Source organism: Apium graveolens, chromosome 8 (genome assembly GCF_009905375.1).
Source record: "Apium graveolens cultivar Ventura chromosome 8, ASM990537v1, whole genome shotgun sequence".
In the NCBI taxonomy this organism is placed as follows: Eukaryota; Viridiplantae; Streptophyta; class Magnoliopsida; order Apiales; family Apiaceae; genus Apium; species Apium graveolens.
Genome location: NC_133654.1, coordinates 262135769 through 262156054, shown reverse-complemented (window position 1 = coordinate 262156054; position 20286 = coordinate 262135769). Strand labels below are relative to the sequence as shown.

At 38.2% G+C, this 20286-nt stretch overlaps 2 protein-coding genes across 2 annotated transcripts; one reads left to right on the top strand and one right to left on the bottom strand.

The window, feature by feature from the left end:
- Positions 1–3852: 3852 nt before the first annotated feature.
- Positions 3853–5094, bottom strand: LOC141680827 (uncharacterized). Its single transcript, XM_074486940.1, has one exon. The coding sequence runs from the start codon at positions 5092–5094 to the stop codon at positions 3853–3855; it is 1242 nt and encodes a 413-aa protein (XP_074343041.1).
- A 2161-nt stretch (positions 5095–7255) lies between these two features.
- Positions 7256–9438, top strand: LOC141676929 (uncharacterized). The gene is made up of 2 exons (XM_074482644.1): positions 7256–8112; positions 8257–9438. Exons 1-2 carry the CDS (start codon positions 7328–7330, stop codon positions 9344–9346), a joined length of 1875 nt encoding a protein of 624 aa, XP_074338745.1. The 5' UTR covers positions 7256–7327; the 3' UTR covers positions 9347–9438.
- Positions 9439–20286: the final 10848 nt, after the last annotated feature.

The window sequence follows — 20286 nt, the reverse complement described above, 5'->3', positions numbered from 1 at the left end:
TGTTGCCAGCCTCGCACCTCCAATTTTGCCACACAAATCTCAGGAAACAATTAGCCAATTCAAAGTGAGATTCAACTCTCGACATTTAATTGCTTAAACGCCACCATCGACACTAAATAACAAGCCTCATCTCTTTTGCTGATACTTTCCTGCATTGAACCGCGCTTCTAAGAGGTCTCTCTCTCTCCCTCGCTCACGCTCTCGCTCTCTCGCTCTCTCTCTCCCTCTCTCTCTCTCTCTCCCTCCCGCTCTCTCTCTCCCGCCCTCTCTCTCCCTCCCTCTCTCGCGCTCCCTCCCTCTCCCCCTCTCTCTCTCCCGCGCCCTCCCTCTCTCTCTCTCTCCCTCCCTCGATCTCTCTCTCTCTCTCCCTCCCTCGATCTCTCTCTCTGCTTCCCCCTCTCCCCCCTCCCCCCCTCTCTCTCTCTCTCCCTCCCTCCCTCCCTCCCTCCCTCCCTCGATCTCTCTCTCCTTCTCCCCTCTCTCCCCTCTCTCTCCCCCCCTCTCTCTCTCGCTCTCTCTCCCCCTCTCGCTCTCTCTCCCTCTTTTCATGGCTGGTTGCTAGATGAGGCAGAGTCAGGAGCATAGTTGCTCAAATTTTAAAACATGCACGAGGCTTGACAAAGTGTCACTACTGTCACTGATGAATCTGTGAATATATAATTATACTACTTGCTCCGTGTTCCATTAATTACTGGAAATATCTGCAGTAACCGGTAGTATTTAAAAAATTGAGGTATGCATATCACTCGAAGGTTCTCTCGCAAGTGTACAGTTAACTAGAATAAGTCTTCTTTTACTCGCTCGATGATTCGTATAGAAAGATAGGAACAGCAGTTGGTATGACTCTCGCATCAGCTGTATGACCGGCCATAAGAGAGATTGGTCAATTTGTTTGTGCTGAGATTAAACCTTGTATATTGTCGGTGTCATCTATATTTGGACATGAAAAGCAAATTAATGTCGCAAAGATGGGTGCATGTGATCCACTCTTCAACCCATAAACGAGGTTTCGAGTGATGAGCAGTGTTAGAATACCAACATAAGATCTGGGGAATGATCTTATTCTTGAGATTTTAGAGCGACTAGTTCCTTGATAATTGGAACTGATATATAATATACACTCTAATTAAAACATAGAAAAAGATTACACAAATACAGGTGCACTTTATATGAGTCCCCAACAATTTCTTCCTTTAGAAGGACGCGAACTGAAAAAATTGAACGATATAACTTCTTGAGCTTCTGATTCCGAATACAGAACTCTAGTTGTGGCAGAAGAAGGCGAAGACGGCGATAAATAAGCACGGCAAAAAGGACAAGTAAGATGGCCATAAGAAACCAACCATTTGTCTAAACAAAGTGCATGAAAAAAATGATGACAAGGAAGTCGCATGATTTCATCACCTTGTCTGATTTCACATAAGCAAACCGAACATTCTTCACCTCGATTTTCGCCTTCTTCTTCGTACCTGCTTCGTCTTAATCCATCCGGATATATGCTCTTAGTAGTTGCAGAAGGTTTCAAGATGTACAGAAGCAAGTTGTTCATAAGAATGAATTTAGAGTTGACCAGCTTATGGCTAATGCAAATGAGGACTGCTATAAAGAGGAGGAGGATCATGAAAATAAACTCATCTGAATGTAATTTTAGATGCATTTTCATGTTTGATGATTCACAGTTTTACATAATCAAGTATTAGTGTCTGCTTCACCATATATAGACATTTTTACTCTAAGTGAGAGCATGAAAATGAAGTTTTAGTGGTAGGTGGTAGCAGACAGAGCACAAAAATAATGACTTCAATAATTGTTCAACAGGATCCATTAGTAAGTGATTGTTTATGTAATTAATAATTGTGTAAAATTATTAGCGTGTTTAATGAGGAAAATACTCACCCACTTATATATATATAGACTGAGCTAACTGGTGGCTTTTATTTTAATTGTATTTATTTATTCTGAAACGAATTTTAAATGTGATCTACGTGACTATGATTCGTTTGCTAATTTTGAATTTTTTTATGATTTAAAGTTGGTCAAAGTGAAAAGATGAAAATCCGTTTTTAATGTATTTGTGAAAATTTTAATTTTATATAATTACTTAATAGTTATAAAATTTTAAAAACATATATAATACATGTAGATGATAGCATAAATTAATTCCGTCAAACAAAATTATGAATAATATTTAAGTCAAGTGAAAAAATATATCTTTTGAACTTACGTTTTACTTTAAATACAAATACAAAATTATGAATAATATTTACGTTTTTGAACTCTTTTAATTTTAAATCATTATGCAAATACAAATTTTTTAATTTTAAGTTATAAATTACTTTAAATCAGAGTTTAAAACCCCACACAAACACCCTTATTACTTTACGAAGATATAATTATTTATATAAAATTAATTATTTCAAAGATGTACACTAGGTGATATTTTTGTCACACTAGAAGTTAAAAAAAAAGCACAATAGAACACAAATCTGGGTCACATTTGCAAGGTCTCACAAATATTTTTTGAGAGAAAAGAATAAAACTAGAAAAACTTGCATTCTTAAATTTATTCAAGAGTTTTTAGGAAGGAAAAAGAAAGAAAGTTAAAAAATATTACAATCACTACAAGAAATTCGGCCGAATTTTTCGGTCGAATTTAGCTAAATTCGACCGAAAATAGTCGAATTTAGCTAAATTCGACCGGCATTGTGTTGGTCGAACAGAGGCGGGTCGAAAATGACAAATCCGGTCGAATTTATCTAAATTCGACCGCCCTAAATTCGACCGACTAAATTCGACCAACTAAATTCGACTGTTTTTTGTGTTAATTTATTTTGCAATTTTTTTGAATGAAATTTCAAATTATTTTAAAAAAATTTCAAAAATCCCGTCAAAATACTGAATTCAACCAAATCTGGTCATACCTAAATTCGACCTAATATAGTCGTATACCAAATTCGACTATCTTTGGTTAAATATAAATTCGGCCTGATATGGTCACACACTATATTCGACCAGCTTTGGTTGATTTTAGCTATAAAATTTACTTTTTCTGGTTAAAAAAAAAGCATAATAGAACACAAATCTGGGTCACATTTGCAAGGTCTCACAAATATTTTTTGAGTGAAAAGAATAAAACTAGAAAAACTTGCATTCTTAAATTTATTCAAGAGTTTTTAGGAAGGAAAAAGAAAGAAAGTTAAAAAATATTACAATCACTACAAGAAATTCGGCCGAATTTTTTCGGTCGAATTTATCTAAATTCGACCGCCCTAAATTCGACCGACTAAATTCGACCAACTAAATTCGACTGTTTTTTGTGTTAATTTATTTTGCAATTTTTTTGAATGAAATTTCAAATAATTTTAAAAAAAAATCAAAAATCCCGCCAAAATACTAAATTCAACCAAATCTGGTCATACCTAAATTCGACCTAATATAGTCGGATACCAAATTCGATTATCTTTGGTTAAATATAAATTCGGCCTGATATGGTCACACACTATATTCGACCAGCTTTGGTTGATTTTATCTATAAAATTTACTTTTTCTGGTCGAATATAATATACCAGATTTTTTTTTCAAGCTATATTAGTCTAACTTCAGTAGTATTTAACATGCTAAAGCTTTAATTGCTTTCCAATCAAATTAAATATGCAATTTATAAATTTGCTACCTATTTATAGTAATACCACTCACATCTCATTTTGCAATTATAATCCCCAAATAAACATTCAAAAATGATAAAAATACAAACATGTAACCATTAGTAAAATTACAATTAATAAAGCAAAGTGCTAAATCATCCCAGTATTTTTCATTACAAACACCGCTAATTCATCCCAGTACTTTTCATTACGTGAAAAGTGCAGCCTTCATCATAAAATTTGTACGTGAATATATGTCATATGTTTCCACCCCGGTATGCCACAATAATTTCAACTCATCAATTAACGATCTAAGATAAACATGTAAGTCTTTTGTAGGATCCGTTGGTCCGGGAATAAGAAGAGGCATGAACATGTATGGAGCCTTAGTACACATAGAGCGGGGAAGATTATACACAACAATCACCACATGCCATACAGTATACTCCTTGGCATGAGCATCGCGAAAGGGATCAAATCCATCAGTAGAGAGTCCGAGTCTAACATTTCTAATCTCCTTTGAAAATCGTGTAAATCTACGATCAAATTGTTTCCATTCATCTCCATCTGCTGGGTGACTTAATTGACCTTCAACAACAACTCTATCATGATGCCATCTCATACATTTTGCTGTTTTCTCAGCCATGAATAAACGCTGCAATCTCGTGATAATAGGAAAATAACGCAAGATCTTACGCGGGATCTTCTGTTTTTTAGGATCTTTTTGCACTTTGTAGCGGTCTCTTTTGCATATATCACACTTGGTCTTCTCACTGTGTTCCTTGTAGAATAACATGCAATCATTCTCACAAGCATCAATCTTTTCATACTTCATGTTCAATCCTCTAATCATCTTTCGTACAGTGTAGTATTTCTCAGGCAACTTATGATCATTAGGCAATACTAATCCAATGAGGTGTAGCAAGCCATCAAAACTATTATTACTACAATTATGCCTATTTTTCCAACGAAGCAACTCCATTACAAAGTCCAATGTTGTAAAATTGGCATTATTTGGATATATTGGTTCGGAAGCGGTATTTACCATCTCGTAAAATTCTTTTGCTTTTGCATTCGGTTCTTCATCAAAATCTTCGCAATCCTCAAAATCATCATCATGTGCATCATACATATCATCATCTCTGTAGCTAGTATTGCCAAAACCCGTTCCAACATCGTTGCGCAACACATCTTTTACCCCATGACAATCCCATCTAGTATACCATTGCATAATACCATGTCGATACAAATCAACTTTCACGGTACTAGGATACTTGTAGTACTCATTACCACAATTTTTGCACGGACATCTTATAAGACCGTTGTCTTCGGGATCAAGATTTTCAATAGCAAATTTAATGAAATTATCCACACCATTTTTGTAATCTTCCGTTAAATATTTTGCCTCGTTAAATCGATGACGACCAATCCAACTACGATCGGATGTCATCTACAAAATAATCAATAAAAATAAATTACCAATTTAATTATGGAAACTAAGATTATCTCATTATTAAATACCATATTAGTCAATAAAAAAATAAACAAATAATAATCACATTATTCTTGAATTTTTTTTTAATCTACTCAAATTCATAAAGATTATCACAATTAAACTATTTAAAATAAAAATCTGTAAAAGAATTACACTTACTTGATGATTTGAGATTTGAGATGCTCACATGAAGAAGTAATTTTTAGTAGAAAAGCAAAAAAAGTAGTGAAATGGGGAGAAAGAATGGAGGGAGAAAGAATGGAGAAAACGACTACTGGAATGCAGAAAGGGGTAGGGTTTCCGAAATGAGCACGGGTTAATTCAACCAGAAATGGTCGAATTTAGTACGGGTTAATTCCACCAGAAGCGGTCGAATTTAGTAACGCCCTAAAATCAGTCGAATTTATATTTATGCTACTGGTTATAGTCGTATTTATTTACATTCAACCGCAGCTAGTCGAATATAGTAAGATTTAATTCCACCAGACACAGTTGAATGTAGTATGTCAATAAATGCTTCCCATTGTAGTCGAAGTTAGGAATATTCAACCGTCTACGGTCGAATTTATCTCCGTTCCACCAAGGTCAGTTAAATTTATATACCTTCAACTACCTTAGGTCGAAAATATAACATTCAACCGCCTACGGTCGAATTTATCTCCGTTCCACCAAGGTCAGTTGAATTTATATTATTTCGACTGCTGTTGATCGAAAATAGCAGAAATTATTCAAATTTATTTTTTAGAGGGAAATTCCCTGCCTACTGAAAATATTAAATTAAAGGGCGGCAATTTTTCCCGCCGATCCCACTTATTAAATTCGACCAAATTCGGTCGAATTTATTACGCGGATTTTTTTTTGGCGGGATTGTTCCCGCATTTTTTTCCTCGTGCTAAATTCGACCGAAAAGATAAGTTAGTCGAAAATAACCGTAAATTTGACCGGGTTATTTCGAATTTAGCCGCACCTACTAAATTCGACCGAATATGGTAGAATTTACGCGCGGTCGGATTTAATTGGCTGAAAATACCCTAATTTTCTTGTGAGTAAAATTAAATTAAGTATTTTTGTTTTCTCTTTTATCCTAATGAATCATTGCACAATGTGCTAAAACTATCCGCCGTCCATTTAAATCTCAGTAATTATTTAAAGCTTACCATGTCGTGTTTCACAGCATGTCTGGACAACCCTAGTTGCTTTGCACATTTTGCAACGTTCTGCAACCAAAAATCTTACTTTTATTATTTCTTTTAAATTACATATGTTAAATTATATAACTGCACCTTAATTGGGGAACATTTGTTGATAAATAAAAAACACTCGGTGATGTAACTTGTGGAAATAAATACCCTAGTAATGTTGCAAATTCGCTATAACAAATTTTAATATTTGTAAGAAAATATAAAGTTATACCCGATCTATTAAACTAAAAAATTCATAATTATTTTACTTGTGAAAATAATACTAACAGAAGGCTAGGTGCCCGTTTGGAAAATGTTAAAATAAGTAATTTATGATTTAAAATTAATAAGTGCCTTTAAATTGATAAGTAGATAAATACTTATAAGTTATATAAGTGTTTGGTTAATTTTACTTATAAGTCATTTTTTTTTAACTTTAAATGAACTAAAATAAATAATTTTTAAATATAATTATCTTAATTCATAAATTTTAAATTAACTTAATATTTAAAAACATATATTAAAAAACTAAAATTAATAAAAAAGTGAAAAATCAAAATAAGTTGAAAAAAAGTATGTTATTACTAACATTCAACTTATAAGTTGTAAATTCAACTTATAAGTTGGGTCGACAAACAATTCAAAATAAGTAGTTACGATTTTATAAGTAAAGTAGTTTATTAGCCAGAAGAGATATCTGTAAAGACTCTTGAATCCATTTTTAATTTTTCCAAAAAAAAGAGAAAGTGACAAAGCATGAATAAACAATACTTTTGCTAAAGTTTAAGCAACGAAATGAACTTGGTTTAAATTCTTTTACTTTAAGTGATTAATACTTATTCTTTTCTTTGTTCATGCCTTGGTATCGAGTGGAAGCAACTATCAGGTCTATATATAGTAATAATATATATGGTAATAGATAGAAGTATAGAAGTTCTACTATACTTTATTCTTCTGTGATAGATATAATTGTACAAGAATTGAAGGCAAGAAAATAGAAAACAAGCATGGAAATGAAGCATTTCTGCCACCAGCATCCACTTACCCTGAATAAAAAGTACATTGCAAGGCAAGGTGATGTGTGTTTTTGTTGCAGAGAAGAAATAGTTTCATGCAGATCATTTATTTATAGTTGCAGCAGCTTCATCACAACCCCAGGTACCAGTACTGATCTTACATACAATAGCTGCACTAAATTTTTACTCCACCAAACATGCGCAAATTTACCAGATAAAATCGAAAATCCAACCAACCGAAAAGAGTTCCTTGTCCTCAGTTCCGATCCCCGTAAAAAACAAACGCTGTTTCAAATAGAATTAGGCATTGAAGGCGATAAGTGCCATTGTAACATTTGTGACATTGAGTTACTCTCTGGTTATTGCAATTCCCATTTCAAATTCTGTCTTTGCCTCAAATGCGCAATGTTCCAAGCCAAGGAGCTCACAATTACTCATGTAGCTCACCCTCAACACTCATTAGCCTTAATCCATCGCCCTTGCTCGTTCAAATGTGATGCTTGCAATGTAGAGGAGAATATTAGAGACATGTCTTATAAATGCACGACATGTCGGTTTTGGATCCACAAGAGTTGTGCTGATGCTCCTAACCTCCTTTACCTGTTTCAATCTCTCCATGAACACCCTATCTTCCTCTTTTACGGTCGTCCACAACGGTATCACGCGTATAATCTGTGGTGCAGACTCTGCAGTGAAAATATTAGTCAACTCAGTTGGTATTACAAATGTAGGGATGAATGCACATTTTTAACCCATCTTCACTGTGCCAGATCAAGGTACTGTGCTGACAATTTTTTGTTCTTTTTGTTTCATGGCATTATCAGATGTAGTAATATTATAGTAGTATCTTTTTTAATCTAATTCTATATTTAGCTATGTTATTTCCCGACATATAACTTGTGTAATATTGCTATTTTCAGATCAAGCGAATATGAAACATATGATTCCAATTTGGTACACCTCCCAGCAGCTGATGAATCATCCCGAAATTTGTTAGTCGAACAATTTCTCAAGTTGATGGTGGATAACAACTTTAGTGCAGAAGATAAACATTGGAGTCACGAACATCCTTTACAACTCATTACTAGTAATGATTTAAATGATCAGAAAGGTGATGATGGAACAGATCAGTTGCTATGTGATGGCTGTATCAAACCGATACGAACAGATGGCGATCAATTCTTTGGATGTGTTCTTTGTAAATTCTTTCTGCACAAAGTCTGTGCTGAGATTTCCCGTTCTCTTGTGAAGGACTTATTCCCAGGTAAGATATACAGATCATACATGTCCACAGAGCAATGCACGATTTTTAAGTGTGATTGGTGTGGAGGTTACGGCAATGGCATGTACTTGGAATATTATTCAGACGGGCGTTACAGGAAGATTCATATTGAATGCTGGAACCTACCTAAAACGATCAAACATGAGGCTCATCGTCACCAACTAGATCAAGTTTTTACAATTGGTCACGCTTGTAATGCATGTGGAATATATTACAAGGAGTACTGCAGCAAGCACCGGTGTGAACAATGTGAATTCTATATATGCGTAGGCTGTAGCATGAAGCCAAGAACAGTTACACACCCCTGGGATCCTCACCCCCTCTACCTGAGATATGATGCGGGCATGGTCATGAATCATGACTACGAGTTCAACTGCGAGTTTTGCTCCGAGGAAATTAATACTAATTTCTGGTTCTACCATTGCAGTGATTGCGATCTTTCATTTCATCTTGGATACTGCTTCGAGATGTCATCTTATCGCCACTACTCAAATGTCAAGATTGGGCATAAATATTTTGCTAAATCTACACTCCACCACCACCGCCTTGGATTTGTTTTGAACAAGAAAGTTCGTAGTTGTCAAAGATGTCACAGTAAACAACTTGGTAAGCCAGTCCTAGAATGCACACCATGTAAAACACTATTCTGTAGAGACACCTGTAAGAAGGATGACAATTTTACCCCACTAGACGCATACCAGTTTGATCCATATATAATCCTATGCTAGAGATAAGCAGTAGTTGCGTATACCCTGAGTATAGGGGACCCAAAGGTGAACCCTTTTCTAAAACCGGGAGTTGATGTTCCCAGTTTATGATATATATATATATATTGATATGGTTTTTAGAAACTATTAATCGAATAAGGTTTATTCGATAACTTTATATTATTTGATGAGTATTACTTGAATATTCATTCGAGGACTTATGACTCACTTTATATTATTTATTGAATATTACTTGAATATTCATTCGAGGATTTATGACTCACTTTATATTATTTATTGAATATTATTTGAATATTCATTTGAGGACCTATGACTCCGATTATTTACTGAAATATATTCTTTATTTTATTAAAGAATAAGGTGTCGATAATCAAACTTATTTTTGATTATTCAAATAAAGATAGTACTTTCGTATAAGTATATCTTTGGTTATTTAATACTCATTTCAAGTATAAGTTTTACAACTTCTACTTCAAGTTATTTATATAGAGATTATCCTTATGGGAATATTATTTAATAATATTCAGATATTTTCTAATATACCGGGACTGATTTATTTCATTAAATCAGCATTTCTCCAAACATTCTTAAAAAAAATTTCAAGTCTTCAAAATAATTTTTAAAGGTTAGAGCGGATCCCAAAAACTCATTTTTATATTTAAGATCTTCCTTTCAAGGGGATTTAAATACTCGCTCAAAACCTGAGGGATCCGGCTCTGTGGTGTATTTTATATTCGCAACGTGGTTGCTGTTTTGAGACAACAATTAGATTACTTACCCAATGTTCGGGAAGTAAGTCCATCTGATTGAGTCGGCATAAGCGACAGGCCGGGGTACGGTCTATGAAGGTGTAAGAGGCTGGGTGATAGTCCATCCACGCGTGAGTGGCCGGGTAACGGTCTAGCGCGAGGTCCGAATGCGGCCAGGGTGATGACCGGCGAGGAATTCATCCATCTACAGTAGAAAAGGTTACTTATTGGTATCTTTGCCTGATCAGCAAGATATCGGGTTTATGCCACAATTCTTTTCCTTTCCAAAAATTCATTGGATGTTACAAACTCTGTTCATACTTTACATGATAGAGGTTTTCAGGAAATGTATAAAGAGATATATATGCGGATATATATATATATATATATATATATATCGGGACTTAATGAAGTATCTCATAACTTTATTTCATTCAATAATATTTCAAAGATTTAATCTATTCCAGCTGTAATAAGCAAAAAATACCTCTTTCCAGCTGGTGTACATGGAGTGATTGGTCCGCAAATGTCCCCATGGATTAGCTCCAGCACCTTCCCTGACTTGTAACTCGATTGAGTCGGAAACGGAGCCCTAGTTTGTTTTGCCATCAAACAGCCTCTACACACAGTTCTTGGATGTACCAGCTTTGGCAAACCCTTTACCATCTCTTTTCTGTTCATGAGACTTATTGCATCAAAGTTTACGTGGCCCAGACGAGCGTGCCAAAGCCATGAATCTGTTTCAGCTTTTGTTAGCAGGCAGACTTCTGAATTTTCTTCGAGCATAATCTTGTATAAACGGTTGGCCGTCCTTTGCACCTTCATCAACATCTTCCCACCATTGTCATATATCCACAGAAAATCATCTTGCAATACCACCTTATTTCCGTCTTCTGACATTTGACCAAGACTAAGAATGTTGTTACAAAGATTTGGAATGTAAAACACATCCTTAAACACTCTTGTTTCCCCGTTTTTGCACTTAAATGCGATTGAACCTTTCCCTTTAATGCATACCGTTGATCCATCTCCAAACTTTACTTTTCCTGTCACACTTTCATCCAAAGTGAAATTTTTTGATATGTCTCCAGTCATGTGATTACTTGCGCCATTGTCTAGATACCATACTTGAGATATCTTTTTCTCCCTTCCGGTCATCTCCAATTTTGGAACAACGCTTTCCTCGTTCAACAACACCATTGGGATCTTCTTCTCGTCTAACTCAGAGAGCAACAATGCAGGCTCATCATCCTTGATTTGAACCAGGTTTGACTCCATTTTTTGGTTTCTTTCTCTACATGGTCGCCTGCATTCTGCAGCATAGTGACCCAGCAAATTGCAATTATAACACCTCACGCCATCTTTATCACGACCAGCACCCTGAAAACCACGTCCACCTCGTCCTCGAAAGCTTGATTGCCCATCAGAAGTCTCCCTATTTGATCGTTTTATCCATTCCTCCTGTGTGAGCAGGAGTTTGTTTTCGTTCTTCTCACGTCTAGACCACTCCTCCTCTGTTAATAGTAACTTATTCCCAGCAGTACTGTTTTGGCTCCTTCCGGTGGTTAAATTTTGACCCTTCAGTCTCTCTTCATGAGCTTGGAGAGATCCAATCGCCTCCTCAACTGTCATGCTTTCCAAATCTCCAAATTGCTCTATTGTTGAAGCTATTTGCAGGAATCTAGATGGAACAGCTCGTAGCAGTTTCTTGACCACATATGAATCCTGCATCTCTTCTCCTAAAGCTCGAATGGTAGATACCAGTCCATTGAGCTTCATGTAGAACTCCTCAAGCTGGTCACTGTCCTCCATGTGCAGCGACTCGAATTCCGCCTTGAGTGTCTGAACCTTGGCTTTTTTTACATGTTCGGCTCCCTGACACATAACTTTGATGGCCTCCCAGCCCTCTTTTGCCGTGTTCTTTCCTGCGATTGACAGTAAAATCTCCTCCGGTATGCCTTGGTAGATCATAGCCAAGACAACCTTATCACTTTTATCCTCAATCGGTGTCTTTTCATCACTGGGTTCTACAGCGGTCCACACACCTTGGGCCTGCATAAAAACCTTCATCTTCAATGCCCACGCCGTATAGTTTCCTTTAGCCAACATTGGGTAAGTTAGCCCCACAGACCCGACCTTGTCTTTCCCTGTATCCATCTTATAATAATTGCTCTGATACCAGATGATGAAACTAGATGGATATATCAACACATGCACACACAGAGTAACACATATAAAACTGGAAAGACAAAGTTTTTATTTCTTAGGCAATATCTGTTCTACTCTTCACTTACAGAATAAATAGTAACCAGAGATTCGAGGACTCCTATCCTAAAACAATTGCAACTACTTCCTACATTTGCTCGACTAACTCCACGATCCTAAAATATCTGAGGGATAACACTACGACTAATTCCTAGCTGTTTACATGGGTTAACAGCTTCTTTTTTCAAATAAAAAACATAAATCAAATTTAAATTATTTCCAACAAGCACCCCCTTAATTTAAATTTGGGTTTTGAGATTTCTGATGCCAAGCAGCGAACGCATCCTTTCAAATTTCACAGTGGCCATAGCTTTTGTCAGCACATCAGCTCGTTGACTGCCTGTTCCAATGTGTCTGATCACGATCTCACCTCTGTCAACACACTCACGGATGAAATGATATCGAATATCAATATGTTTACTGCGTCCATGAAACACTGGATTTTTTGCGAGGTCTATTGCAGACTTGTTATCTATGTAGAGTATCACTGGACCAATGTTAGCATCAGTAAGTCTCCCAAGTAAGTTTCTCAGCCATATACCTTGGCAAGCAGCCGCAATAGCTGCCATAAACTCGGCTTCACATGAAGATAGCGCCACACAACGCTGTTTTTGAGATACCCACGTTATTAGACTATCGTTGAGATAAAACGCCATCCCTCCCGTACTTTTCCGATCATCGAGTTGCCCAGCCAGATCACTATCAGAATACCCCGTCAATATGTTGTTGCTGCTCCCGCTTGAATACACCAATCCATAACTTAGCGTTCCTTTCAAGTACCTTAGAATTCATTTCACAGCTTGGAGATGCATCTCAGTGGGCCGTTCCATGTAACGGCTGACTATACTAACAGCAAAAGCGATATCTGGTCTAGTGTGAACCAGATATCTCAAGCCACCTACGATGCTCTTGAACATGGTTGGATCCACGGGTGTTCCAGTTTCATCTTTATGGAGTTGACAAGCGGGTTCCATAGGGTATTTAGTCGGTGTACACTCTGACATACCACTCTTTTCCAACACCTTCCTAGCATAAGATGTCTGCTTGAGCTCTATATACTCCTTAGTTTGCACCACCTCTATCCCCAGGTAATGAGATAGTTTCCCCAGATCACTCATGTCAAACTTCTCACTCATTTGTTCCTTAAACCGCTGAATCATGGAAACACTTGTCCCTGTTATCAATAAATCATCAATATACACTCCAATAATCAATGTCTCACCCTTCTCCTGTTTAGTGTATACAGCATGTTCATGAGGGCATTTTATGAAACCCAAACTCTCTAAACACTTATTTAACTTTGCATACCAAGCCCGTGGCGCTTGTCTAAGTCCATAGAGAGCCTTCACCAGCTTATAAACCAAGTGTTCCTTGCCTTGTTTCACAAAACCTTCAGGTTGCTGTACGTACACATCCTCTTGTAAATCTCCATTCAAAAAGGCTGACTTAACATCAAGATGATGTACTTCCCATCTGTTTTTCGCAGCCAATGGCAGGAGTAATCTCACGGTTTCCAAACGAGTAACAGGTGCAAACACTTCCTCAAAATCCACCCCTTATTTTTGTACGTATCCTTTCGCGACAAGCCTCGCCTTATGTTTCACAACCTCACCATCAATATTCTTCTTCAGCTTGTATACCCATTTTAAGCCGATCGGTTTATGCCCAAGTGGTAGTGCCACAAGTTTCCAAGTATTATTTCTTTCTATTGCCTCGATCTCACTCTTCATGGCTTCCTCCCATGGTTTTCCTTGGATAGCTTGTTTGTACGTGACTGGTTCTTCAGTACCCACAAATAACAACTCATCCTCCTCGAGTTCAATTTCCTCCGTGTTAGCATAGATGTCGTTTAACAGCCTGTACTGCTTAGGTGTGCTGCTGTTTTCAGAACTTTCGGTACCACCTTGACTTGACTCAAACAATTGCGTGTGAGTCTCTGGTTCATTGTCACTTGATTGTGGCGTCTGTACAGGAGTGTCAGGTTCAGAAACAGCTTCTTCATCTATTTCTGTTGAAAACGGATGCCCAGTAATGGTGAACTGAGCTTGACTCTTTGTAACTGCACCATCAATATCACTCCAGACCCACGATTTTCCCTCATCGAAGACCACATCTCTACTAATGTGAACTCTGTTCTCCTCTGGATCGTATAACCTGTGGGCCTTCGTCCCTGGCTCTCTCCCGAGGTACACCACCATCCTTGAGCGATCATCTAACTTTTTGGTATAAACTCCAGGTATTTTCATATAGGCACAACAACCAAATGTCCTGATGTGACCAACATCAGGCTTTTTACCTGACCACGCCTCATATGGAGTATTGGAAGAGAGACCTCGTATGGGTAATCTGTTGAGCACGTACACGGAGTGTCGTACGGCTTCACCCCATAATTCTGATGGGACTTGCTTTTCTTTGAGATAACTTCTAGCCATGGATACTACTGTTCTATTTCGTCGCTCTACAACTCCGTTTTGCTGCGGGGTGTAAGGAGCTGTATATTGTCTCACAATCCCATTATCCTCACAAAATTTTGCAAATGGTTGAGAACAGAACTCCTCCCTCAATCTGTACGTAGTGTCTTAATTTTTTCACCAGATTCATTTTCCACAAGCTTCTTAAATTTCTTGAACTCGTCTATTGCTTCATCCTTAGTGGACAGAAAAAAGACCCACATTTTACGACTAAAATCATCAACCAAAAGCAAAAAATACCTCTTTCCAGCTGGTGTACATGGAGTGATTGGTCCGCAAATGTCCCCATGGATTAGCTCCAGCACCTTCCCTGACTTGTAACTCGATTGAGTCGGAAACGGAGCCCTAGTTTGTTTTGCCATCAAACAGCCTCTACACACAGTTCTTGGATGTACCAGCTTTGGCAAACCCTTTACCATCTCTTTTCTGTTCATGAGACTTATTGCATCAAAGTTTACGTGGCCCAGACGAGCGTGCCAAAGCCATGAATCTGTTTGAGCTTTTGTTAGCAGGCAGACTTCTGAATTTTCTTCGAGCATAATCTTGTATAAACGGTTGGCCGTCCTTTGCACCTTCATCAACATCTTCCCACCATTGTCATATATCCACAGAAAATCATCTTGCAATACCACCTTATTTCCGTCTTCTAACATTTGACCAAGACTAAGAATGTTGTTACAAAGATTTGGAATGTAAAACACATCCTTAAACACTCTTGTTTCCCCATTTTTGCACTTAAATGCGATTGAACCTTTCCCTTTAATGCATACCGTTGATCCATCTCCAAACTTTACTTTTTCTGTCACACTTTCATCCAAAGTGAAAAATTTTGATATGTCTCCAGTCATGTGATTACTTGCGCCATTGTCTAGATACCATACTTGAGATATCTTTTTCTCCCTTCCGGTCATCTCCAATTTTGGAACAACGCTTTCCTCGTTCAACAACACCATTAGGATCTTCTTCTCGTCTAACTCAGAGAGCAACAATGCAGGCTCATCATCCTTGATTTGAACCAGGTTTGCCTCCATTTTTTGGTTTCTTTCTCTACATGGTCGCCTGCATTCTGCAGCATAGTGACCCAGCAAATTGCAATTATAACACCTCACGCCATCTTTATCATGACCAGCACCCTGAAAACCACGTCCACCTCGTCCTCGAAAGCTTGATTGCCCATCAGAAGTCTCCCTATTTGATCATTTTATCCATTCCTCCCGTGTGAGCAGGAGTTTATTTTCGTTCTTCTCACGTCTAGACCACTCCTCCTCTGTTAATAGTAACTTATTCCCAACAGTACTATTTTGGCTCCTTCCGGTGGTTAAATTTTGACCCTTCAGTCTCTCTTCATGAGCTTGGAGAGATCCAATCGCCTCCTCATCTGTCATGCTTTCCAAATCTCCAAATTGCTCTATTGTTGAAGCTATTTGCAGGATTCTAGATGGAACAACTCGTAGCAGTTTCTTGACCACATATGACTCCTGCATCTCTTCTCCTAAAGCTCGAATGGTAGATACCAGTCCATTGAGCTTCATGTAGAACTCCTCAAGCTGGTCACTGTCCTCCATGTGCAGCGACTCGAATTCCGCCTTGAGTGTCTGAACCTTGGCTTTCTTTACACGTTCGGCTCCCTGACACATAACTTTGATGGCCTCCCAGCCCTCTTTTGCCGTGTTCTTTCCTGCGATTGACAGTAAAATCTCCTCCGGTATGCCTTGGTAGATCATAGCCAAGGCAACCTTATCACTTTTATCCTCAATCGGTGTCTTTTCATCACTGGGTTCTACAACAGTCCACACACCTTGGGCCTGCATAAAAACCTTCATCTTCAATGCCCACGCCGTATAGTTTCCTTTAGCCAACATTGGGTAAGTTAGCCCCACATACCCGACCTTGCCTTTCCCTGTATCCATCTTATAACAATTGCTCTGATACCAGATGATGAAACTAGATGGATATATCAACACATGCACACACACAGAGGAACACGTATAAAACTGGAAAGACAAAGTTTTTATTTCTTAGGCAATATCTGTTCTACTCTTCACTTACAGAATAAATAGTAACCAGAGATTCGAGGACTCCTATCCTAAAACAATTGCAACTACTTCCTACATTTGCTCGACTAACTCCACGATCCTAAAATATCTGAGGGATAACACTACGACTAATTCCTAGCTGTTTACATGGGTTAACAGCTTCTTTTTTCAAATAAAAAACATAAATCAAATTTAAATTATTTCCAACAAGCACCCCCTTAATTTAAATTTGGGTTTTGAGATTTCTGATGCCAAGCAGCGAACGCATCCTTTCAAATTTCACAGTGGCCATAGCTTTTGTCAGCACATCAGCTCGTTGACTGCCTGTTCCAATGTGTCTGATCACGATCTCACCTCTGTCAACACACTCACGGATGAAATGATATCGAATATCAATATGTTTACTGCGTCCATGAAACACTGGATTTTTTGCGAGGTCTATTGCAGACTTGTTATCTATGTAGAGTATCACTGGACCAATGTTAGCATCAGTAAGTCTCCCAAGTAAGTTTCTCAGCCATATACCTTGGCAAGCAGCCACAATAGCTGCCATAAACTCGGCTTCACATGAAGATAGGGCCACACAACGCTGTTTTTGAGATACCCACGTTATTAGACTATCGTTGAGATAAAACGCCATCCCTCCCGTACTTTTCCGATCATCGAGTTGCCCAGCCAGATCACTATCAGAATACCCCGTCAATATATTGTTGCTGCTCCCGCTTGAATACACCAATCCATAACTTAGCGTTCCTTTCAAGTACCTTAGAATTCATTTCACAGCTTGGAGATGCATCTCAGTGGGCCGTTCCATGTAACGGCTGACTATACTAACAGCAAAAGCGATATCTGGTCTAGTGTGAACCAGATATCTCAAGCCACCTACGATGCTCTTGAACATGGTTGGATCCACGGGTGTTCCAGTTTCATCTTTATGGAGTTGACAAGCGGGTTCCATAGGGTATTTAGTCGGTGTACACTCTGACATACCACTCTTTTCCAACACCTTCCTAGCATAAGATGTCTGCTTGAGCTCTATATACTCCTTAGTTTGCACCACCTCTATCCCCAGGTAATGAGATAGTTTCCCCAGATCACTCATGTCAAACTTCTCACTCATTTGTTCCTTAAACCGCTGAATCATGGAAACACTTGTCCCTGTTATCAATAAATCATCAATATACACTCCAATAATCAATGTCTCACCCTTCTCCTGTTTAGTGTATACAGCATGTTCATGAGGGCATTTTATGAAACCCAAACTCTCTAAACACTTATTTAACTTTGCATACCAAGCCCGTGGCGCTTGTCTAAGTCCATAGAGAGCCTTCACCAGCTTATAAACCAAGTGTTCCTTGCCTTGTTTCACAAAACCTTCAGGTTGCTGTACGTACACATCCTCTTGTAAATCTCCATTCAAAAAGGCTGACTTAACATCAAGATGATGTACTTCCCATCTGTTTTTCGCAGCCAATGCCAGGAGTAATCTCACGGTTTCCAAACGAGTAACAGGTGCAAACACTTCCTCAAAATCCACCCCTTATTTTTGTACGTATCCTTTCGCGACAAGCCTCGCCTTATGTTTCACAACCTCACCATCAATATTCTTCTTCAACTTGTATACCCATTTTAAGCCGATCGGTTTATGCCCAAGTGGTAGTGCCACAAGTTTCCAAGTATTATTTCTTTCTATTGCCTCGATCTCACTCTTCATGGCTTCCTCCCATGGTTTTCCTTGGATAGCTTGTTTGTACGTGACTGGTTCTTCAGTACCCACAAATAACAACTCATCCTCCTCGAGTTCAATTTCCTCCGTGTTAGCATAGATGTCGTTTAACAGCCTGTACTGCTTAGGTGTGCTGCTGTTTTCAGAACTTTCGGTACCACCTTGACTTGACTCAAACAATTGCGTGTGAGTCTCTGGTTCATTGTCACTTGATTGTGGCGTTTGTACAGGAGTGTCAGGTTCAGAAACAGCTTCTTCATCTATTTCTGTTGAAAACGGATGCCCAGTAATGGTGAACTGAGCTTGACTCTTTGTAACTGTACCATCAATATCACTCCAGACCCACGATTTTCCCTCATCGAAGACCACATCTCTACTAATGTAAACTCTGTTCTCCTCTGGATCGTATAACCTGTGGGCCTTCATCCCTGGCTCTCTCCCGAGGTACACCACCATCCTTGAGCGATCATCTAACTTTTTGGTATAAACTCCAGGTATTTTCATATAGGCACAACAACCAAATGTCCTGATGTGACCAACATCAGGCTTTTTACCTGACCACGCCTCATATGGAGTATTGGAAGAGAGACCTCGTATGGGTAATCTGTTGAGCACGTACACGGAGTGTCGTACGGCTTCACCCCATAATTCTGATGGGACTTGCTTTTCTTTGAGATAACTTCTAGCCATGGATACTACTGTTCTATTTCGTCGCTCTACAACTCCGTTTTGCTGCGGGATGTAAGGAGCTGTATATTGTCTCACAATCCCATTATCCTCACAAAATTTTGCAAATGGTTGAGAACAGAACTCCCCCCTCAATCTGTACGTAGTGTCTTAATTTTTTCACCAGATTCATTTTCCACAAGCTTCTTAAATTTCTTGAACTCGTCTATTGCTTCATCCTTAGTGGACAGAAAAAAGACCCACATTTTACGACTAAAATCATCAACCAAAAGCAAAAAATACCTCTTTCCAGCTGGTGTACATGGAGTGATTGGTCCGCAAATGTCCCCATGGATTAGCTCCAGCACCTTCCCTGACTTGTAACTCGATTGAGTCGGAAACGGAGCCCTAGTTTGTTTTGCCATCAAACAGCCTCTACACACAGTTCTTGGATGTACCAGCTTTGGCAAACCCTTTACCATCTCTTTTCTGTTCATGAGACTTATTGCATCAAAGTTTACATGGCCCAGACGAGCGTGCCAAAGCCATGAATCTATTTGAGCTTTTGTTAGCAGGCAGACTTCTGAATTTTCTTCGAGCATAATCTTGTATAAACGGTTGGCCGTCCTTTGCACCTTCATCAACATCTTCCCACCATTGTCATATATCCACAGAAAATCATCTTGCAATACCACCTTATTTCCGTCTTCTGACATTTGACCAAGACTAAGAATGTTGTTACAAAGATTTGGAATGTAAAACACATCCTTAAACACTCTTGTTTCCCCATTTTTGCACTTAAATGCGATTGAACCTTTCCCTTTAATGCATACCGTTGATCCATCTCCAAACTTTACTTTTCCTGTCACACTTTCATCCAAAGTGAAAATTTTTGATATGTCTCCAGTCATGTGATTACTTGCGCCATTGTCTAGATACCATACTTGAGATATCTTTTTCTCCCTTCCGGTCATCTCCAATTTTGGAACAACGCTTTCCTCGTTCAACAACACCATTAAGATCTTCT

What these genes read in the sequence shown, in the direction of transcription:
- LOC141680827 (XM_074486940.1), bottom strand. Translation starts at nt 5,094, where the DNA reads ATGACATCCGATCGTAGTTGGATTGGTCGTCATCGATTTAACGAGGCA.
- LOC141676929 (XM_074482644.1), top strand. Translation starts at nt 7,328, where the DNA reads ATGGAAATGAAGCATTTCTGCCACCAGCATCCACTTACCCTGAATAAA. An exon ending in CTTCACTGTGCCAGATCAAG is followed by an intron (nt 8,113 to 8,256) that starts GTACTGTGCTGA and finishes TGCTATTTTCAG; the next exon opens with ATCAAGCGAATATGAAACAT.